General features: G+C 38.2%; 1 protein-coding gene across 3 annotated transcripts in view; it reads right to left on the bottom strand.

Moving 5' to 3' along the window:
* Positions 1 to 24,926, bottom strand: part of LOC149462135 (S-adenosylhomocysteine hydrolase-like protein 1) — a 461,588-nt gene that overhangs the window by 32,160 nt on the left and 404,502 nt on the right. For all 3 annotated transcript variants that reach the window (XM_089677371.1, XM_089677372.1, XM_089677373.1), the window contains exons 15-16: positions 23,362 to 23,440; positions 1,122 to 1,242 (exon numbers count right to left, since the gene is read on the bottom strand). In XM_089677371.1, coding sequence (XP_089533497.1) covers positions 1,122 to 1,242; positions 23,362 to 23,440 — 200 coding nt within the window. The remainder of the gene's footprint in view (positions 1 to 1,121; positions 1,243 to 23,361; positions 23,441 to 24,926) is intronic.

The following is a 24,926-nucleotide window of genomic DNA, read 5'->3' as shown; positions in this document are numbered from 1 at the left end:
TGATGCTGTGATGCTCATGGAGCGTATTCATTATACTTTGCTGGGCAAGATGCACTTATTTGATAAAAAATGGGAATCATGGAGGGTTCATAGACATTTATTACATGACTAAAAGCATTCCATTTGAAGGTTGATTGGCATGTACTGTTGACAGATATGTCATTTGGCCTACTTTATCGTTTCCATTTCTCATGTACTTAAAATCTATTCTCTTTCATTTTCTTCCTCATCTATCTTTCTTTCTTACATAAATGTACTTTTCTGAAATGTACTTCTCAAATGTGCCTTGTTATTATTGTACACATTACTTGCAACTGTACTGTTGTTCTACAGTCTACCATTGAAAAATAAAATAGTTTGCAAACAAAAAAAAAAAAAAAAAAAATACACTTATGATAAAAATTATAGACCCATTTTTTTTTTATACGTGGGCAAACTTTCAAAATAAATTATTTTCCCCACTGTGTGTGTGTGTGTTATATATATATATATATATATATATATATACACACACACACACATATATATATACACACACATATATATATATATATATATATACATACATACACACACACATATATATATTTTGTGAGCAACTTTTCCTTTCTTTCACTTCTCTATTACCACAAGCATGGTTACATTTACAAAATCGCCCCCCTTTAAAATGATCTCAGGCACAGTTTGTTTTATCAAGCTGTATTTGGGGCATCGTTAAGATTTCACTGACACCAGCAGCAGGACAAAAGGGCAATGAGATTTGAATGTGGTGCAGAAAACATGTACGGATTGTGGGTTTCCAGCACCACATTCTACTGTGAACCGAGGCTTAGGACTCGTTAGAGTTGTCTGAGCTTTATAAACAACTGGATTTTTCTTTAAATAAGATTGAAACATTTTTTTCATATTTACCTTATAAAAGCTTCTATTTAAGGCTAAATATTCAGATTCCTGCCTAAGCCCATTCTTGAATGGTTTTCTTAAAACTAAACTGACTAATTTAAGAGGTTTTTCCAAACTAGCTGCAATTACCCAGTGGTACTACAAAAATTGCAGTTACAGGATGTCACAATATTTACAGCGACATTTTTTTTTTTACACATTTTCCTGGGGGTACTTACCTGTAATAATTAGGCTTAAACGGTCCATTCTTGTTGAGCCCAAGGTATTTGGCTTGGTCATCAGTTAGCTCAGTTAAGTGGGCATCAAAGGAAGGTAGGTGCAAACTGGCAACATACTCATCTCCAAACAAGATAAAGTAAAATGTTTATTTTCTGTATTATAATGTTAATGCTTAATATTTGGATATACATTTTTACACAATACATGCAGTTGTGAGATTCTATTTCTACTTGTTATAATATCAATTATGAGCAAATATGATAGAGTATGTAATTATAACTTGGTAGTAACTCTGTGCAAAGTACTAGATTTTGGCTAGAATCGGAACATAGCATGGTAAAATATATTAAAAGCATAGCACAGCAGTATCATACGACTAGATAAACAAAGGGTGCAGCGCTAAGAAATCATATACACAGTAAAAAATAATATGGTTAATCAATCTTGTGACTCCATGTGCTCAATCTCCATTGAAACTGCATATAACACACCATAGTGCATATATATCAAAGTGCAAAGAAAACAGTCCACAGATGTATTGATTATTCGTGTCACTACGCCGTGACTGTTCAATATTAAATGTGAGTGTACAGTATCCCAGTGGATAAGGTGCTGAAAAGATCACAAGGATCCTAGTAATATATTCAAAAGGTGATGGTGTCCAAACTGATGCACCAGATGCACAATCAGTATGCGCATGTAAGAGATAACCCCTCTTAAGGTTAACGTGGGATTCCCTCTGAAGTATAGTCTGATCTGCTGCTGTATTTCTGCTCACTGAGTTAACAGGTATGGCTCTCACCTCCTTAACCTTGGCTCTGTGGGTGGCGGGAAGCTCATAAAGTGCCCCAGAAAAGGAGGCGGCCAAATAGCGTAATACTACTTCCAATATTGTAAACTTTATTTATCCAGCAAGCATAAAATATATGTAACAGCTACTGACCAGATGATGTGGATCCAAGATGGCCGCCAGGACCCACGTGGTGCCGGCGGCATGACTTCACTGCACTGTAGCTCCTCCCTGATGCGTTTTGTGCAACCGCACGTATTCATAGGGGGTATGCCTACTATGCCTATGCAGTAGGCATAGTAGGCAGTGACGTCAGTCAGTTTGGACACCATCACCTTTTGAATATATTACTAGGATCCTTGTGATCTTTTCAGCACCTTATCCACTGGGATATTGTGGACTGTACACTCACATTTAATAGTGAACAGTCACGGCGTAGTGACACTAATAATCAATACATGTGTGGACTGTTTTCTTTGCATTTTTTTTTATATATATGCACTATGGTGTGTTATATTCAGTTTCATTAGAGATTATTGAGCACACGGAGTCACAAGATTGATTAACCATATATCTGCTTATGTTTATTATTTTTTACTGTGTATATGATTTCTTAGCGCTGCACCCTTTGTTTATCTAGTTTCTTTGAGGTTGTTTGGTGCCTTTTGGTGTTCAGCAGCTATAGTGACCTTTAGCGCTCACTTACCTTATTACGTGAGTATCATACGACTACTTTATGCCAACACACTAACATCATGTTTGACTGCTTTTTTAACCCATTTGGTTCTAAAATAATTAGATTAACAATTTCTTGTATGATGACCCACACAGAGTGAAAATTCATCTTTTCTTAATGTAGAACATCGAGTAGTCTACACTGTACATCATGGGTGTCAAACTGGCGACCCTCCAGCTGTTGCCATACTACAAGTCCCATGAGGCATTGCAAGATTGAAAGTTACAAGCATGACTCCCAAAGGCAGAGGCATGATGGGACTTGTAGTTTCGCAACAGCTGGAGGGCCTATATATCATCACTTTCTCAGGACAACAGTGAAATGAAACAGAACAACATTTATACCCTAAATATTTATTTTTATTTTTTGATGTTTTTTCTGTGTATGAACACCTTTTTGCTCGCAGCTATTTTTCTTCATTCACTGAGCGCTGACATCTTCTTCCAGATTTGTATATATACTCTAAAACCCTTCCTATAATTACCACCAGCATGTGATGACATCAAGTGCAAGTGAAGACAAACAGAACTGCGATACATTAAAAACTGCAGAAAGAATAAGAACAGGGAGAGCAGAAAGAATAAGAACAGGGAGAGCACAAAAGGTGCCAATACCCAAAGCAGTCCCACACGGAGCAGGATGATAAATAGAAATAATGGAGAAAAATCACACCTAATTGATATAGCAAAAGATGTTGGTGTTGATGCACCTTTTAGGGCTACGAATTTGTAGTTGCACTCATTTTTATTTTTCATTTGTTGTTTTCACATGCACTAATCGAGGTACACACATTTAAAAAACAGAAGACATGGTGGCATGTGGTGAACAGAGCAAGGGAAATGGGAATGAAATAAAGGACATAGGGAGATGGAGACAAGCAGAGCAGGGGAGATGGGGCAGTTAAAAGCAAGAAACATGGGGACAGTCTTGGTTGCCTATCGTTCTTAAAGCGGAGCTCCACCGAAAAAGGGAAGTTCCACCCCCCGCTCCCCATTAAGGATCGGCACCTTTGGGGAACGGGGGGGCAGGTACCCACTCCCGCTGCGATCGGAAGCAGAAGTTATCCTTCCCCCTTCCCTCCCCATAGTCTTCTGGGACAAGTGACAGGCCTCAGAAGACTACAAGGCCATTCACAAAGTGCAGCGCTTCTCGCAGTGAGCATCTGGCTGTACAGCTGCAAGCTGTTACAGCCGGGTGCCTACACTGAAGATGCTGGTGCCAGGGAGAGAAGACGGCCGGTGAAACCAGCGGTGGTGAGGATACCGAGGGCCAGGTAAGTGACTGTATTTTAAAAGTCGGTAGCTACAGTTTTTGTAGCTGCTGGCTTTTATTTATCGATTTATTTCAGGTGGAACTCCGCTTAAAATTTATGGACAGTTTAAAAAAAGGGTGCTTTTCTCCTGTACATAAATGTCCATAGACAAGAGAAGAGCACCTGTAAAATCTGCAGATTCTCCCCAGCTCTGTTCTGTGCCTTCACAGTTCCAGAGCTGGCGGATTATTAGAAATCTGAGCTCGGCCTAACTGGGGCAGCAGGGCAGTTATTGGAGGGTGCGTGTGAGTCAATGTGCTTGGCACCTGTTTCTAGTAGTTTAAAAAAGGGAGGAGGGGGGGAGAGGAATGACCAACATCCTGCCTGAGCCCAAACCAGCCTGCAGTGTCCAACAGCACGCCCACAATGCCCTACAGCCTACATGCATGGAATGGACAACAATGTAAAAGGGAAGTGCGACTGGGGACCCTAAGATAGGAGGGGAGTAAGGAGTACACTGATATAAGGAGGTTACTGTGCAAACTCTGGTGTAAAGAGGAACTCTGATGTAAAGGGGACTCTGTCACCAGAGCCCCCTTACCTCAGAGTTGCCAGAGATGCCCCTTAAATCATGGTACCCAGAGCCCCCTTTCATAAGAGATCGCCCTTACAGTGTAAAGTGATTCTGATGAAAGGGCTCATTCAGACATTAGTCCCATCCTCCACGCAGAACTGCTGTCTGCTGGAGGGGAGGTGGGTGGCGGGAGGAAAGGGATGCACCAAAATTCACCTTCGCCTGTGTACACAAAAATTCTTGTACTGGCCCTGACCAGATTGAAGATGTGGGGCATCAGTAGCAACACAATGTCACTAGTGGTAACCAGGACAAGCAAACTGGAGCAGATGGCAGTTCAGCGAGTGCTGCTTTTTTATCTTTTTTTTTTTTATTCTAAACCTTTGACTATATATATATAAAAATATAAATAATCATAATATTACCTGCTCAGCTCTCTACCTCAGCCAATCAGAGGAAGCTTTGTTTCCATAACAAAAGGAAGAGGAACAGAAGGGTGGGAATCTCTGGGTACCAATCAACACCATTAGGTTAAACATTTACAATAAGTTTATTGAACAAAGTGAAAAATGTAAACACAAAATGGACCAATCTATATTTGGACATCACTTATTAAGTTGGTTCTTCCATTTGGATAAATGGTTCTTGCTAGTGATCTGTTTGGAACCAACGAGGCGGTCCCAGAAGCTCCATACTTGTATGTTGAAACTCCATGAAATTTTTAATGGCATTGGTCTTTTGTTGTAATATGCAGTTAATAATTCACTTTAGTGATTGGGAGCATGACTATAATGTGCTTCCTTACTAGGTCTATGTGATTTTCCTCCACGTTAATGGATTAGTTATTGAGTTCCTTCCGGGATTCCACCAAGTGGCCTGCTTTGGTGCATGCAGTAATATTATGCAGTGTGATGGATTGATTGTTGGGGATCATCTGTATTACTATTTAACCATTTCAATACCGTGCAATTTTACACCTTCCTGCCCAGGCCATTTTTCAGGTTTCAGCGCTCTCACACTTTGAATGACAATTGCGCGGTCATACAACACTGTACCCAAACTAAAATTTTATCATTTTCTTCACACAACTAGAGCTTTCTTTTGGTGGTATTTAATCACCTCTGGGGTTTTTATTTTTTGCTAAATTAACAAAAAAAGACCAAAAATTTTGAAAAAAAAACACATTTTTCTGTTATAAAAGTTTACAAATACATAATTGTTCTTCATAAATTTAGGCCGAGATGTATTCTGCTACATGTCTTTGGTGAAAATAACCCAAATTAGGATGTATTTTTTAGTTTGTAGGAAAGTTATAGAGTTCACAAACTATGGTATAGATCTGAATATTGATCAATCCTGAAGTACTGACAGCCAATCTAATTTCTTGAGGTCCAAGAATGTCAGAATAGTACAGATATCCCCAAATGACCCCTTTTTGCAGAGTAGACAGTCTGACATACTTCATAAGAGGCATGGCGAGTTTTTTGAAGTTGTATTTTTTTGTCATAATTTTTCGGAAAATGAAAAAATTAAAAAAATTATTTTCACTATTTTTTTTTTTACATACTGTCACCAGTGCAGTACAGCGTCATCATATAACTGGCATGGCGGTGAACAGGGACACTGACTGGTGACAGTATGAAAAAAAAATATTTTTTTTTTTAAATTTTTTTTTTATTATATTTAGTTTTTTATTACATTTTTTTAAATTTTTTTTAAGATTTTTTTTTCATATTTTACTATGACCAAAGTAGTACAATGTTACCATAGTAACATTGTACTACTTTGGGGAAGTGATCAGTAATTTTTTTTTTTTTTTTTTTACACAATTTGCTTATAGCAAAGAATTACTTTGCTATAAGCAAGCATTTACCTGAATGAAATCGATTCATTCAGCTTTTTTTTTTTTTTGTGCTTAGCTGTGATTTGGTCACAGCTAATCACATGACATGTGCATGTGATTAGCTGTGACCATTCACAGCTAGGCACTAGTATACAATGGATGGCATCATGAATGAAGCCATCCATTGTATACAACTGTCATGTGACCTGCTGTGATTGGTCACAGCAGGTCACATGGTACCAGCAACGGGAGCCGGTACTCGGATCTGTCATCGGCCGTGTCCGAGGTGCACGGCCAGTGACAGATCGCACTGCTGCGCCGCTCTGCATTAGCACAAACTGCGCATGTGCGGGAGCACGCCAAATGGCGTGCACCCGGAGTGCAGAGACACTTTTGAAGCCGCCAAACGGCCATTGGCCGGGCGGCTAATGGTTAAGCTACACCTTGTGAGACTGACTGTGGTAGGTAATATACAGGTGAAACTCAAAAAATTAGAATATCGTGCAAAAGTTAATTTATTTCAGTAATGCAACTTAAAAGGTGAAACTAATATATGAGATAGACTCATTGCATTCAAAGCAAGATAGTTCAAGCCGTGATTTGTCATAATTGTGATGTTTATGGCTAACAGCTCATGAAAACCCCAAATCCACAATCTCAGAAAATTAGAATATTACATGCAATCAATAAAACAAGGATTGTACATAGAACAATATCGGACCTCTGAAAAGTATAAGCATGCATATGTACTCAGTACTTGGTTTGGGCCCCTTTTGCCGCAATTACTTCCTCAATGCGGCGTGGCATGGAAGCTATCAGCCTGTGGCACTGCTGAGGTGTTAAGGAAGATCAGGATGCTTCAATAGCGGCCTTCAGCTCTTCTGCATTGTTCGGTCTCATGTCTCTTATCTTTCTCTTGGCAATGTCTCTATGGGGTTCAGGTCAGGCGAGTTTGCTGGCCAATCAAGCACAGTAATCCCACGGTCATTGAACCAGGTTTTGGTGCTTTTGGCAGTGTGGGCAGGTGCCAATGTTGCTGGAAAATGAAGTCAGCATCCCCATAAAGCTCGTCTGTGGAAGGAAGCATAAAGTGCTCCAAAATCTCCTGGTAGACGGCTGCGTTGACCCTGGACTTAATGAAGCACAGTGGACCAACACCAGCAGATGACATGGCTCCCCATATCATAGACTGTGGAAACTTCACACTGGACTTCAAGCATCTTGCAGTGTGTGCCTCTCCATTCTTCCTCCATACTCTGGGTCCTTGGTTTCCAAATGAGATGCAAAAGTTGCTCTCATCAGAAAAGAGGACTTTGGACCACTGAGCAACAGACCAGATCTGTTTTTCTTTAGTCCAGGTAAGACGCTTTGGACGTTGTTTGTTGTTCAGGAGCGGCTTGACAAGAGGAATATAACATTTGAAGCCCATGTCCAGGATCCATCTGTGTGTGGTGGCTCTTGATGCACTGACTCCAGCCTCAGTCCACTCCTTGTGAAAGTCTCCAACACTTTTGAATGGCCTTTTCCTGACAATCCTCTCCAGGCTGCGGTCATCCCTGCTGCTTGTGCACCTTTTTCTTCCACACAACTTTCTATTAATGTGCTTTGATACAGCACTTTGGGAACATCCAACTTCTTTTGCAATTACCTTTTGAGGCTTTCCCTCCTTATGGAGGGTGTCAATGATGGTTTTCTGCACAACTGTCAGGTCAGCAGTCTTTCCCATGACTGTGATTCCTACTGAACCAGACTGAGAGACCATTTAAAGGCTCAGGAACCCTTTGCAGGTGTTATGGCTTAATTAGCTGATTAGAGTTGGACACTTTGAGCCTACAATATATTGCACCTTTTCACAATATTCTAATTTTCTGAGATTGTGGATTTGGGGTTTTCATGAGCTGTAAGCCATACTCATCACAATTATGACAAATCACGGCTTGAACTATCTTGCTTTGCATGTAATGAGTCTATCTCATATATTAGTTTCACCTTTTAAGTTGCATTACTGAAATAAATGAACTTTTGCACGATATTCTAATTTTTCGAGTTTCACCTGTATATATTACCATAACTATTCTGTGAATCTATGGTTCTTTAGTCGGTTAGAACCTGCACTATTTTATATTATATTTTTTTGTTCAGATAGATCAGTGTGGGGACCCCACCAAATGGGCTTCTCTGATGCATGCACTATTGTGACAACTTTGGACCCAATGTGATTATTTATTTGACCCTCAAAGCCATTTCTTTCTGGCAGTTAATAAGTAAAGCCACAAAAGTAATAAGTAAAGCCATGTCATAACTTTTTAATGAACCCTTGGCTCTTCAGTGGGTTTAAAGTGTTCATTATTATCATTTCTGTTTAGGCTCTGTGGGGGGGGGGGAGTTGCCATTTGAATGGGTTTATCGTCTTTGCACTTCACCTGACCCCATTGGAGGTTCACCATACAAGACATGCATCTCTCTATGTATCTTTTACTATATGATTCTTTTGGGTATGTATGTATAACATTTGTACTCTGTATATAGATTGTATAGCGAGCGCTACTGCAAAAAAAAGCTTATTTAAAATATGTATATAAGCCGCTAGAACACCAAAAAGGTAACCAACAAACCCTTCCAAAGAACTGTACAAATAATAAAGGTGCAGCGCTAAGAGTAGGAGTAATATCATGCAAATATCAACAGGGAAAGAGAACAGAGATTAAGAAATATACAATGTGCAAATTGGTTATCAAGGGCACATTGGGTAATATAAAATTATTGGTCAAAAATCAATATAGTGTCCAAATTACAAGAAATGTGAGTATAGGAATCTTGCAGGGTCCCGTCTATCGGTGACGATAAGTGATCCAAAGGTGAAGATAAATAAATAAGTGGAATGCGCACTCACCAGAAGTGCGTTTAAAATACGCATGAAAGAAGTTTCCTCTATCAACAGATACATCAAGGTCATCTGCGTTCTGGTCAGGCTGCACTCCCAAACATCCTTTGGTCATCCATCAAAGTAAACAATACTGACCAGAAAATTCAGGATGGCCACCTGCTGTGGCTAGATGTCCAAATGCTGTAGCCCTCTGATGCATTTCGTGCTGAGCACGTATTCATAGGGTGCAGGGCTTACAGCAGGACATCTGTGCATGGCTATTTATATTCTGAACTGGCGATTGCGCCCGCCATTTTGCCGGCGACCAGCGCATGCACAGTACGCAGGCGCCATTTTGTCGTGGATCGCGATGACTAGTAATCCTCTTCCCTCTTGTCACATTGTGTGCACTTTACGGCGCCATTTTGTTGGAGGGAAGAGAAACACATAACGTGTTTCTAATCAAGAAACACATCCATATAAAGCTATGGCAAAATACGAGAATGTGAAAGAAGATTGGGATGGATAAACAAGATTAGTATCCATAGTGCATTGGCAGGTAAAAGGGTAAAGGTGAGGTGGGGAAAGTAACTTATAAGACTTTATAAAACCTTATATACCCCTATATGAATATATGACAAAACAGCATATGTTAAAATATGCGATGCCTGCCCATTTAAACATATACATGAACTAAACATAATAGTCATGTATAAAATATGTGTAATTAAAACAAAAATTAATTCAGATGAATATAGTTCGGGAAATTAGCATATGTACCCAGGTGTGACATCAATTTATGGATGTCATATTCATAAGTATTTTTAAAAAAGAATATATATAGCAACTACACAATAAATTATGTCAATTATAAACAAATTAAAATACAATAAAAATCATGGTCAGTAAAACATACAAGGTCAGTAAAGTACATATATAGATAGTAACATATAGAAAAATACAGTAATTAACAGGCAATGATATACATGATATAATAAAAGGATAACTAAATAAAATAAAACATATCATGGATAAATGAGATATATCATAAATAGATAAAAATTATGAAAAATAATATATATAAAAAGTATATCATGAAGGGATAAAATTGCAATGACAAGAACTAATAAGTCAATAAACCAGTAAAATAGCGTATAAATATATATATATGTATATACATATATACCCATACATACACACACAGACACACACACACACATGCATAGCCATATATCAGGAATATATATCATGGTGTGATAAGATGTGTAAGATCGATGTAGATAAAAAATTGATATAGGATAAAATCATAATGTTATAATAGTATAATGAGATTATTAATTTAAGAAAAGCCACCCAATATCGGATCAAGACGAATGACTAATGTATATCAAAAGTATATTGTATAAAATATATGTAAAAATATATGTAAAAGAATGTTTCAAGGCTCACAACTATGTACAAATGGGATACTTTAGCTGTTGTCTATGAAGCAGTTCAAATCAAACTCAATATTATGTCCATTAGGGTGTAGGGAACCTAGTTCATAGATCCATTTGGACTCAAGTTGTGACACCGCTCTTTTTTTATTTGATCCTCTCCAATGTGTATTAATAACCCCTATGCCCATAAATATCAGTGAAGATGGGTCTTTGTTATGCTGGGTTTTATAATGGAGCGACAGAGAGTGTTCTTTATATCCCTTTTTAATATTGTTAACATGTTCTCTTAATCGATCTTTTAAACGTCTAGTTGTTCGTCCTATATATTGTAGGTTACATGGGCATTGTAATAAGTAGACCACGTGTCTACTAGTGCAAGTAATAAAATCTTCAATTTTGTAAACATTGCCCTTTGTTGTGGATTTAAAACGTGTGTTTATTTGTAAATCTGCTAATCCGACAGATCACACATTTTCTACACTGGTAAAAAACTTTCATATTTGGAAAAAGTGGGACGTGCTTAGGAGGATCCATAATATTGGGAGCTATTTTGTTCCTGAGTGGTGTGGCTTTTCTAAAGGTGATTTTTGGTTTGTCTGGTAAAATTTGCTTCAATATTGGATCTGACTTTAGGATTTTCCAATTATTTTTAATTATTTTAGCTATAGATTTATGCTGGATAGAGTGGTGATAAATGGACAGATTCTTTTGGGTCTTACTATAGTATCATTGTTCAGCATCAAAATTCTATTAGATCTGCCAACATCCTCCATGACCTGATTGAGTACATTTTCATCATACCCCTTTTCCAGAAATTTCATCTTAATAGTAGATGCTTGTTTACAGTATGTATTAATATCTGTGCAGTTACGTCTAATTCTGGAAAATTGTCCTTTTGGGATATTTTGTAGCCATACAGGGTGATGGCAACTGTCTAAAGGAATGTAACTGTTTCTGTCTTTTTGAAAAATGATTCAGTTACAATCTTAGCATTCTCGTTTTTTAGGGTCAGGTCGAGAAAATTGATACTATGTTGGCTGTAGTTAAAAGTGAGTTTGATATTCAGTGTATTAAAATTCAAAGTTGTAAAAAAACTTAATAAATTTCAAACATATGTCGATATTAGGAAATATGTGAGACAACTATCTTTGAAAAAATATTTCTTTAATAAACCTATGGCACATAAAATGGATGATAATCACTCCATTAATTCAAAACTCCATAACGCATCATTGTTTAATCTGCCACCACAAAAAAATACATATATTAATGCATTTAGAGACACAGTGCTGAGAGATCTTGAAACAATAAAAACAAAAGGTGTTAACAAATATGATCCCAATATAAAGGCTATTGACTCTCTGTTAGAGAGAAAGGATCTTGTAATACGCCCAGCGGATAAAGGAGGTGGGGTGGTGGTCTTAAATAAAACAGACTACGTGAAAGAAGTTCATAACATTTTGAGTGATAAAAACACATATTTACCACTACCAAATAATCCGCTAGTGCAATATAAAAAAACATTAAAATCCATCATACAAAAAGGATATGACGATAAAATTATAAATATAAAAGAAAAACTATTTTTGTGTCCTATAGCACCTAGACTTCCTGTCCTTTATATATTACCTTAGATACATAAGGACCCTCTTAATCCCCCTGGAAGGCCTATCATAAGTGGTATTGGATCTCTCTCCTCAAAAATTGGCGAGTATATAGATTACTTTTTGCAACCACTCGTAACTAAGACTCCAGCGCATTTAAAAGACACTAAACAAGTACTCCAAGATGTTGACAATATAATTACAAATGCATCCACTTTTCTTGTCACAGCAGATGTGGTGTCTCTATACACAAGTATAAACCATGCTGACGGTATGGAGGCGGTTGATTTCTTTTTAAATGATTTTAACAATATGTCAGTTTTACAAAAAGATTTTATCTTATCTCTTTTAGATTTTGCAATGACGAGTAACTATTTTTGGTTTAATCACCAATTTTATCTGCAAACTAAAGGCGTAGCTATGGGGGCAAAGTTTGCCCCCAGCTTGGCAAATCTTTTTATGGCCAGATAGGAGGAGGATGTCATCTATGCCAGAGATTGGCCTGAACTTTCGTTTTATAAAAGATATATAGATGCCATCCTCCTCATATGGAATGGTGAGGAACCGGCCCTTTTAAATTTTTTTACAACTTTGAATTTTAATACACTGAATATCAAACTCACTTTTAACTACAGCCAACATAGTATCAATTTTCTCGACCTGACCCTAAAAAACGAGAATGCTAAGATTGTAACTGAATCATTTTTCAAAAAGACAGAAACAGTTACATTCCTTTAGACAGTTGCCATCACCCTGTATGGCTAAAAATATCCCAAAAGGACAATTTTCCAGAATTAGACGTAACTGCACAGATATTAATACATACTGTAAACAAGCATCTACTATTAAGATGAAATTTCTGGAAAAGGGGTATGATGAAAATGTACTCAATCAGGTCATGGAGGATGTTGGCAGATCTAATAGAATTTTGATGCTGAACAATGATACTATAGTAAGACCCAAAAGAATCTGTCCATTTATCACCAATTACTCTATCCAGCATAAATCTATAGCTAAAATAATTAAAAATAATTGGAAAATCCTAAAGTCAGATCCAATATTGAAGCAAATTTTACCAGGCAAACCAGAAATCACCTTTAGAAAAGCCACACCACTCAGGAACAAAATAGCTCCCAATATTATGGATCCTCCTAAGCACGTCCCACTTTTTCCAAATATGAAAGTTTTTTACCAGTGTAGAAAATGTGTGATCTGTCGGATTAGCAGATTTACAAATAAACACACGTTTTAAATCCACAACAAAGGGCAATGTTTACAAAATTGAAGATTTTATTACTTGCACTAGTAGACACGTGGTCTACTTATTACAATGCCCATGTAACCTACAATATATAGGACGAACAACTAGACGTTTAAAAGATCGATTAAGAGAACATGTTAACAATATTAAAAAGGGATATAAAGAACACTCTCTGTCGCTCCATTATAAAACCCAGCATAACAAAGACCCATCTTCACTGATATTTATGGGCATAGGGGTTATTAATACACATTGGAGAGGATCAAATAAAAAAAGAGCGGTGTCACAACTTGAGTCCAAATGGATCTATGAACTAGGTTCCCTACACCCTAATGGACATAATATTGAGTTTGATTTGAACTGCTTCATAGACAACAGCTAAAGTATCCCATTTGTACATAGTTGTGAGCCTTGAAACATCCTTTTACATATATTTTTACATATATTTTATACAATATACTTTTGATATACATTAGTCATTCGTCTTGATCCGATATTGGGTGGCTTTTCTTAAATTAATAATCTCATTATACTATTATAACATTATGATTTTATCCTATATCGATTTTTTATCTACATCGATCTTACACATCTTATCACACCATGATATATATTCCTGATATATGGCTATGCATCTGTGTGTGTGTGTGTGTGTGTGTGTGTGTGTGTATGGGTATACAGTGGGGATCGAAAGTTTGGGCACCCCAGCTAAACATTTGTATTAATGTGCATAAAGAAGCCAAGGAAAGATGGAAAAATCTCCAAAAGGCATCAAATTACAGATCAGACATTCTTATAATATGTCAACAAAAGTTAGATTTTATTTCCATCATTTACACTTTCAAAATAACAGAAAACAAAAAAATGGCATCTGCAAAAGTTTAGGCACCCTGCAGAGTTAATATTTTGTACTGCCCCCTTTGGCAAGTATCACAGCTTGTAAACGCTTTTTGTAGCCAGCCAAGAGTCTTTCAATTCTTGTTTGAGGTATCTTTGCCCATTCTTCCTTACAAAAGTCTTCCAGTTCTTTGAGATTTCTGGGCTGTCTGTCACGCACTGCTCTTTTAAGGTCTATCCATAGATTTTCAATTATGTTGAGGTCAGGAGATTGTGAAGGCCATGGCAAACCCTTCAGTTTACGCCTCTTGATGTAATCCCCCGTGGATTTCGAGGTGTGTTTAGGATCATTATCCATTTGTAGAAGCAATCCTCTCTTTAACTTCAGCTTTTTCACAGATGGCATCAAGTTACCATCCAAAATTTGCTGAAATTTTATTGAATCCATTTTTCCTTCTACTCGTGAGATGTTCCCTGTTCCACTGGCTGCAACACAACTCCAAAGCATGATTGATCCAACCCCATGCTTAACAGTTGGACAGAGGTTCTTTTCATTAAATTCTGTGCCCCTTCTTCTCCAAACGTACCTTTGCTCATTCCGGCCAAAAAGTTAAATTTTAACCTCATCGGTCCACAGAACTTGTTTCCAAAATGCATCAGGTTTGTCTATATGTTCATTCGCAAAGTTCAAACGATGATTTTTGTGGTGAGGACGTAGAAGAGGTTTTCTTTTGATGACTCTTCCATGAAGACCATATTTGTACAAGTATCTCTTTATAGTGGAACAGTGTACCACAACTCCAGTGTCTGCCAGATCTTTCTGGAGGGATCGTGCAGTCAAATGTGGGTTTTGAATTGTTTTTCTCACAATCCTGCGAGCTGTTCTGTCTGATATTTTTCTTGGTCTTCCAGATGTTGCTTTAACTTCCACTGTTCCTGATGACTGTCATTTCTTAATTACATTCCGAACAGAGGATATTGACATCTGAAAACGCTTTGCTATCTTCTTATAGCCTTCTCCAGCTTTGTGAGCGTCAACTATTTTCAGTTTCAGTTTTCTAGACAACTGCTTAGAAGAACCCATGGTGCTGATTGTTGGGGCAAGGTCAGATGAGTCTGGGCATTTAAAACCTTTGAGATTGACATCACCTGGTCTTCCCAGACGATGATTGAGAACAATCCATGACACTGGCAGGTCTCAGCTTTGCAAAGGGGGCAGTGCATGCTATAAATTCTGCAGGGTGCCCAAACATTTGCAGACGCCATTTTTTTGTTTTCTGTTATTTTGAAAGTGTAAATGATGGAAATAAAATCTAACTTTTGTTGCCATATTATAAGAATGTCTAACCTGTAATTTGATGCCTTTTGGAGATTTTTCCATCTTTCCTTGGCTTCTTTATGCACATTAATAAAAAGTTTTAGCTGGGGTGCCCAAACTTTCGATCCCCACTGTATACGTATGTACATATATATATATTTATATGCTATTTTACTGGTTTATTGACTTATTAGTTCTTGTCATTGCAATTTTATCCCTTCATGATATACTTTTTATATATATTATTTTTCATAATTTTTATCTACTTATGATATAGCTCATTTATCCATGATATGTTTTATTTTATTTAGTTATCCTTTTATTATATCATGTATATCATTGCCTGTTAATTACTGTATTTTTCTATATGTTACTATCTATATATACTTTACTGACCTTGTATGTTTTACTGACCATGATTTTTATTGTATTTTAATTTGTTTATAATTGACATAATTTATTGTATAGTTGCTATATATATTCTTTTTTAAAAATACTTATTAATATGACATCCATAAATTGATGTCACACCCAGCTGGGTACATATGCTAATTTCCCGAACTATATTCGTCTGAATTAATTTTTGTTTTAATTACACATTTTATACATCACTATTATGTTTAGTTCATGTATATGTGTAAATGGGTGGGCATCGCATATTTTAACAAATGCAGTTTTGTCATATATTCATAAGGTTTTATAAAGTCTTATAAGTTACTTTCCCCACCTCACCTTTACCCTTTTACTGCCCAATGCACTATGGATACTAATCTTGTTTATCCATCCCAATCTTCTTTCACATTCTCGTATTTTGCCATAGCTTTATATGGATGTGTTTCTTGATTAGAAACACGTTATGTGTTTCTCTTCCCTCCAACAAAACGGCGCCATAAGGTGCACACAATGTGACAAGAGGGAAGATTACTATTCATCGCGATCCACGACAAAATGGCGCCGGCGAACTGCACATGCGCCGGTCGCCGGCAAAATGGCGGGTGCAATAAGCGCGATCGCCAGTTCAGAATATAAATAGCCATGCACAGATATCCTGCTGTAAGCCCTGCACCCTATGAATACGTGCTCAGCACGAAACGCGTCAGGGGCTACAGCATTTGGACATCTAGCCACCGCAGGTGGCCATCCTGAATTTTCTGGTCAGTATTGTTTACTTTGATTTCTACATACTTCAATAAAGTTCATTTATGCAGTATCACACTATGTTATGTCCCTTATTGGGCTCTGTTTATGAGCGCCACCCTCCGCAGTGCCTATTCTAAAAGGGGACCCCGGATGTGTGCGATTGTCTGATGAACCCTGAAGCCCTGTCATAACGGATGACCAAAGGATGTTTGGGAGTGCAGCCTGACCAGAACGCAGATGACCTTGATGTATCTGTTGATAGAGGAAACTTCTTTCATGCGTATTTTAAACGCACTTCTGGTGAGTGCGCATTCCACTTATTTATTTATCTTCACCTTTGGATCACTTATCTTCACCGATAGACGGGACCCTGCAAGATTCCTATACTCACATTTCTTGTGATTTGGACACTATATTGATTTTTGACCAATAATTTTATATTACCCAATGTGCCCTTGATAACCAATTTGCACATTGTATATTTCTTAATCTCTGTTCTCTTTCCCTGTTGATATTTGCATGATATTACTCCTACTCTTAGCGCTGCACCTTTATTATTTGTACAACATTTGTACTCTGAATGCCTTTATTTTGTGTTTGTATGTACATGTGGTATTTATCCATATTCACTTCTGTTTCAGACCATCTTTCCTTCCTGATGAAAGCGCATTAAGACCTGAAATGCATTGAGGTTTCAAAGTTTCCGAACCCCATTTGAGGCAGTTTCTCCATATGGAAGTCAACCAAATTATTCAACAAGTGATGTCCAAATATAGATTGGTCCATTTTGTGTTACATGTATATTTTTAACTTTGTTCAATAAAATCATTGTATTTTTTTTTTTTTTTAAACTTAATGGTGTTGTTGGTTGGTACCTAGAGACTCTCACCCTTCTGTTCCTCTCCTTTTGTTATGTAATATTTGGGACGTGGTACCCTTATATTATTGGTAGTCATAGACTCAGCATATTCAAGCTTTGTATCTATTCACAGAATGCGCTGCTCAGACCGACTCAGTTTTGTTCCGGGTGCAAGATGGGAAATCTTTGTCTCACAGCCAGAACCCAGCACTCTGTACTATATATAGCTACATACCGTTCATACAGCACTTATAGCCAATGCAGCACTTAGTGAAGGAAATAGTTTGCTTGGGCCAGCTTGGTCCAAATAAACTATTTAAAGCAAAAGAAAAATACTGTATGTAGATTGCAATTACTGACAGCCCTCAGAAAATGCTAGCTGATATTCATTCTAATGATTGTAACATATTACATCACTTCCCGAAAAAAAGCATACAGCAAGTGAACTCAATGTGCATACTTGTTTTGGTGCAGTGAATTAAAGCAGAGGTCTCCAAACATTCCAGCACAAGGGCTACATTGTATATTTTACAAATAAATAAAATCAGTTTTATAAATCAATGAATAAGTTTTACTTAAATCTTTCTTGTAATCAGTATGATATGATTCGGAACAAATGACAAAAAACGTCAGTAAAACAAAGCAAAAATATGAAGGAGCAGGGTGGAAATTTTTTGTTAACAAATTTAATTCTAGCTCTGAATGTGATTTTTTTTATCACAAACAAACTGTACATATTCTAATTAAACCTGTTTAATGCATATGTGATTACATTCAAATAGCAAATCTGTATGAAATATTAAAGTGTTACTAAACCCACAACAGTAAAATCAGCCTGTATATGCAGTAAAGCATGCTTGTTATACTCACTGTGGAACCTAAGGGGTAATCCTCTGCATTGTGTAAAAAGGCAGTTTGATCCTGTTTTCTCTGCACCTCCTCTTGTTCAAATGTCCACCTGATAAGACAGACTGAACCCGTAGCCACATGCACATACTCAGTTTAGTGTGTGGTAGAGAGGTTTTTTTTTTTTTCATGGGAGAGTGTATGTGATCAGCACAGGGCCAATCAACACTGTCCAGACAGAGGGTCAGGGGTTTTGCATCCTCCTGGAGCATAAAGAAAACTCCTTCAACAAGCTTTAACCAATGCTATGTTGAATTTACAAGACTGCTCTAACTGCTGATGAGAAAAGGTATTTAGCAGTTTATATTTACTAAAATAATTGCACTTCCATGTTCTGTGCACTGTACTATAGCATAGGGTCCTGGGTTTAGTAACACTTTAAGGGCTTTTGAGCTCAATTAGTTCACTTAGTGATGCGGGGAATAATGTTCTACGAAAGTTCTAGCAAGAATGTTTGTTTGATACAAATTTCTAATATTATACGGCTGGTCACCTTTACTCTGAGAAGTAGAACAATCTTTTTAACCCATCACAAGTACACGATGTAAACGTACACCACCTAAATCTAGTGAACTACAGTGTATGTTCCCTAGCTTGAATGCTTGTTTATTCTCTCAGGTAAAGCAACATTAACCACCTCCCGTCCGGCCGTTGTATATAAAACGGCTGGACGGTGGTAGTGCAGGGTCGGGTGGCCATTTATAAATGGCTTCCCCGCACCCTGCTTGTGCGCGCTCCCTGGGAGCGCACAGCACCGCAATCCGGTGCCCGTTGTGTCCTCCGGACACAGTGGAACACCGACCATCGGACGGGACCTCTGGCCAATCAGTGATCACATGCAGAGTAGTAAGATGTCAATTCTGACATCATTGCTTACTACATGTGAAATCTGTGAATGATCACAGAGGTCACATGGTACAAGGCTATTCACAACAGCCTTGTACCATGTGACAAGCTGTGACCAATCACAGCTCACACAGTAGTTCTTAATGGCTGCAAGAATGCAGCCAGGGAGAAGGAGAAATGATTGCTTTTACAGCCTTTATAGGTGTAAAAGCAATCAGTGTAAAAAAAAATAAATAAAAAAAACCTTCATCACCCCCCACAAGTAGTACAGTATCACCATGGTGACACTGTACTGCTAGGGTGATAGTATGTAAAAAAAAACATAAAAAAATAAAATAAAAATGTAAAAAATTTTGATGAAATACAATTTATATAAGAAAAACACTTTTTTTTCAAACTTTTTGGACTTTTTCATTTGCATAGCAAAAAAAATCCCAGTGGTGAATAAATTGTGGATAATGATACTGGCATTTCGAATTTAGGAAGCTAGCTACAGAAATCTTGTATGGATAATGCAATATGTTAACCACTTCATGTCTGGACACTTTCACTCCCCTCCTGTCCAGGCCAGCTTTCAGTGCTATCACACTTTGAATGACAGTTGCGTGGTCATGCAACACTGTACCCATATGAATTTTTTAGCATTTTTTTGAGACAGATAAAGCTTTATTTTGGTGGTATTTGATCATCAATGTTTTTTTATTATTCTATAAACTAAAAAATACCGTACAAAAAAATTTAAAAATCTACTTTCGCTATAAATGTAGGTCACAGTCTGTTCTGCTACATGTTTTTGGTAAAAAAAAAAAAAATCCCAGTAAGTGTATGTTAACCACTTCCTATCCACCCACAGCCTATAAATGGCGGACGGCAAGCAGCGCTGATGCGGACAAACGTAACTGTGTATGTAAGCCCGCATCGGAGGCTTCTGCGTGACTCACAGAGTCCGCACCTGGAACCCTGTGATCAATGTGCCACCTGGCACAGTGGATCACATTATCAGTGTGTCCAGGTGATCACATGGTCTTGTACCATGTGATTGCTGTATCCAATCACAGCAATCACATAGTAAACAATGCAAATTGAAAGTAAGCATTGGTTCTCTCTGCTCTCACTGTGAGAGCAAAGATAACCATTGCTGCAGCCTGTGAGTGTACAGCAGCCTGTCACACTACATGTACACTCCCAGAGTGCAGTGCCAGCCTGCCCCAGTGTCCCTGATCACTGACCCCCGTGTAGAACTAATAAAGAGTGCCGCCAGCCCGTAACCAGTTCCATGTGTCACCAGCTCTCACTGTTATACCACCATACCAACTTCCTGATCACGCAATACAAACCTCCTGATCACCGCCATACCCCATACCAGCGCCCTGATCACCGCCATACCCCATACCAGCATCCTGATCACCGCCGTATGCCAAAAATAATATCCTGATCAACGCCGTACCCCATACCAGTGCCATGATCACCGTCATACTAGCGCCCTGTTCACCACCATACACCATACCAGTGCTCTGATCTCTGCCATGTGCCACACCAATGTTCTGATCACCACCACACCCCAGTACCAGTGCCCTGATCACTGCCATATGCCATACCAGTGTCCTCATCACCGCCATACCCCGTACCAGCACCCTGATCAATTTTCAAATATATATACTTCATAAAATATGTAGACTCTAACTTTCACACAGACTAAATAATATACACCGTTTTGGATTATTTGTACCAAAAAATGTAGCAGATAATAAAATGTACATTTTGGCCCAAATTTATGAAGAAAGGTTATTTATTTGCTAAATTTTATAACAAAAACTAGGAAAACTGTGTTTTTTCCTCCAAATTATCGGTATTTTTTCATTTATATAGCAAAAACCCAATGATGATTAAATACCACCAAAAGAAAGCTCTGTCTCAAAAAATGATAAAAATTTAATTTTGGTACAGTTTTCATTCCTGAGTAATTGCTATTCAAAGTGTGACAGTGCTGAAATTTGAAAATTGGCTCAGATACGAAGTGAAAGTGCCTGAACTGGAGGTGGTTAATTTGTTTGCGTGAAAGCTATAGTATCTACAAATGATGGTATATATACTGGAAATTTTTATACTAGTAATGGCGGCGATCAGCGACTTATAGTGGGACTGTGATAGTGCGGCAGGCAATCTGACACTGACACTTTGTGGGAAATAACTGCCCCTGACATCACCAGTGACACTAATACAGTGATCAGTGCTACTAATATACGCTGGCACTGTACTAATGACACAATGGCTGAGAAGGGGTTAACATCTAGGGGCAATCAGTGAGTTGTGTGTCTAACAAGTGTTAATGTGTGTACTGTGTGCTGCTTTGTAGTACAGATTGACTTGCTTCTTTTCCCTGCCTAGTAGGGCTCTGTATAGAGCCCTGTGTTGTTTGTCAACATGGGGCTCTAGGTTGTGATTCGACATAGCCAGTCAGCAGGTCCCAGCCATGAATTATTGGCTGGGATCTGTAGACGAATTCCCGCTGTGTCAATCTCTGACTGGACATGGTGGAAAGGCAGGGCAGTAAGGTCTCGATACCCATTTCATCCAATTATTATTTATTTATTACAGGTACTTATACAGCACTGTCAATTTACGCAGCGCTTTACATATATATTGTACATTCACATCAGTCCATAACCATCAAGGGGCATAAGGTCCCTAACTTAAATTCATACATATACATACTAGGGCCAAGTTAGACAGGATCCAATTAACCTACCAGCATGTCTTTGGAGTGTGGGAGGAAACTAGAGTACCCGGAGGAAACCCACGCAGGCACAGGGAGAACATGCAAACTCCAGGCAGGTGGTGCCGTGGTTGGGATTTGAACCAATGACCCTAGTACTGCCAGGCAGAAGTGCTAACCATTTAGCAACTGTGCTGCCAATTAGAGAACAATATGTATTCATTAAGAAAATACAAGGTGTTCTCTGAATGCTGTGCGACCCCTTGTGTTCACTATGCAGCAGGGCAGCTGCTCAGCACAAGACCTGGAAGATAGTGAACCCTGTAGTAGTGGCAGCAACAACAGTGATGCTCCCCTTCCACAAGGATCAAGCCAAGCTGGACTAATGTAACTATGCATAAATATCCTTAATTGTAATTCGGTGTTAAATAAGTATTATAGATCTGACAAGATGACCGTAACAGTTTGTGATAGTGAATGAACATGGGTATTTTTACATCTCATCCTGACTCTAGTAAAAGGCCACTTTATTAGGTACAGCTGTTCAATTGCTTAGTAACACAACGTGCTAATCAGCCATCCACATGGCAGCAACTCAATGCATTTAGGCATCTAGACGTGCTGACGACGACTTGCTGAAGTTCAAACCGAGCATCAGAAAGGGGAAGAAAGGGGATTTAAGTGACTTTGAACGTGGCATGGTTGTTTGTGCCAGACGAACTGGTCTGAGTATTTCAAAAACTGCTGATCTACTGGGATTTTCATGCACAGCCATTTCTAGGGTTTACGAAGAAAGGTCCAAAAAAAAGAAAATATCCAGTGAGAGGCAGTTGTGTGGACGAAAGTGCCTTGCTGATGTCAGAGGAGAATGGACAGACTGATTCAACTTCAACATTTTTATCGTAGGGTCAGAATTTGGCGTAAACAACATGAAAGCATGGATTCATCCTGCCTTGTATCAACGGTTCAGACTGGTGGTGTAATGGTGTGGGGGATATTCTCTTGGCACTAGCAAGGCGTAACTAATGAAGTGGCTGGTGAGTGTATAATATCGGTATGCAAGTTATTTTCTTTGTGGCTATACAATACATATCTGCCTGTTAATCACTTTGATTTAGTACCGGTTTCTGTGCAAATGTTTGTTAAAGATGTTTGGGTACTATATAAGATTTATGGGCCTGCACAAGCTCAAACAGTGCCATAACCAAATGTTTAAGGAAAACTTAAAAAAAAAAATACACACAATACTTACCCATTTTCTTTGGTAGCAAATACACATCTTGTTTATAACGCCCCTCTGGAGCATTGTACAGTTCAATTAATGCTAGAGCCTATAAGAAAAAAAAAAGTTGAATAAGTGACGAGCCTATAAAGAAAACAAATATTTGTGCACATGCAACTGAAGCACTAAACTTAATAGGGTAAACTATTATTATTAAACTATAGGGTAGGCAATCGATATGTCACTTTGCTAAAGCTGCATCTGTTTTATATTTGTATCTTGTTAGGGTCCCTGTGTGGGGGGGCATCTGGTGATGAGCTCTCTAATATGCTGGGTGGTGGTTTGTTTGAGCCCCTTCTTTGACCCCCCCTTTCCCCCCCAGGGAGTGTCCAGTCCATTTGTTTTTACCCAAGTAAGTATGGTGTTCTGCAAGTATATTATTCAAGTTAATACATGTTACACGCAGCAAGTTATTAATAATACAATATTATCATTGTTTTGGTGCATTTGTTTTTTTTTTTAAACTCACCCTTAGATAACATAGCACAGTATATGACCTCTCTGCATACCCTCTTGGGGAAGCAGGCTATTGATCCTGTGAAACGCGTAGAGAAATCTTCAATGAAGTAGCAAGCTAATTCATAATAAGGGGACAATGTCCCATCGTGTTTGGACTAGGCCAGTAATATGTTTAATAGAGAAAAATAAATCTATGTAGATTAATATTTGTATGTGGGTTTCCATGTTTCCTCAACAATGCTATATGCTTCTTTTATAATGTCTTAAAAAATGTTTTATAGTGATGTGTACCCCCTCATATTGTAATCGTTTTGGGGCACCTTAAAAGTCCATTATTAATAATAATAATAATAATATTTGAGATTCTGCACCAAGCAATGGTGTGTCAAAGGCCGCTGGAACTGAACAGCCAAGGCTGGAATTTAGAGCTTATTTGTACTAAGGGCCAAGCGTTGATCATCAGCCAGTTGGAGGATAGAAAGGAGCCTACTAACTGAAAAAAGAATGAGGGATAAAATCCAAACACTCACACCAACTTCAAGTACCATGGCAAACCTTGCTTGACGTGAACTTAGAAATAACAGATTCCAAAATGCCTCTGTTCCTCAACAATCATGGTCTGAAATCCATCAACTTAAAACAGGGACAACAGATGTGGACGCTCTGGAAGTTGTCATGGGGTGTCAGCTAGCAACTAGGTTATCTGTGATAACAGAGTCCACCACACCTCCTATGCCACAGAAGCTTGTATCTGTGGAGACAGTTTTTCATTTCAAGGGAAGAAAGCACTTGCCCTCTTCCAGTGACCAACATTTTTGCCTGTGGACACAGAAATATATTACCCCCTGGTCCAGGGATTAGAAACATAGTACCCTCTGATCCAGGGACAGTGAAGATTTGTCCCCCAAGGGCAGACTCTCCTTATATAGATATCTCATATGCTCCACATAGGATCTAAAGCCTTGTACATGTTGTAGGTTTTTTTTCGTTCAGCCTGAAAAAAACCTGACAGATCATTGTACTAACACAAGCGTTAGTACAGCGATCTCACCACTGTGCTGTTGTGTTCTGAGAGG

The sequence above is a fragment of the Staurois parvus genome, unplaced genomic scaffold (genome assembly GCF_062004578.1).
Source record: "Staurois parvus isolate SC_StPar_1 unplaced genomic scaffold, SC_StPar_1.0 ptg000185l, whole genome shotgun sequence".
In the NCBI taxonomy this organism is placed as follows: Eukaryota; Metazoa; Chordata; class Amphibia; order Anura; family Ranidae; genus Staurois; species Staurois parvus.
This window is presented reverse-complemented; position numbering and strand designations above follow the sequence as displayed.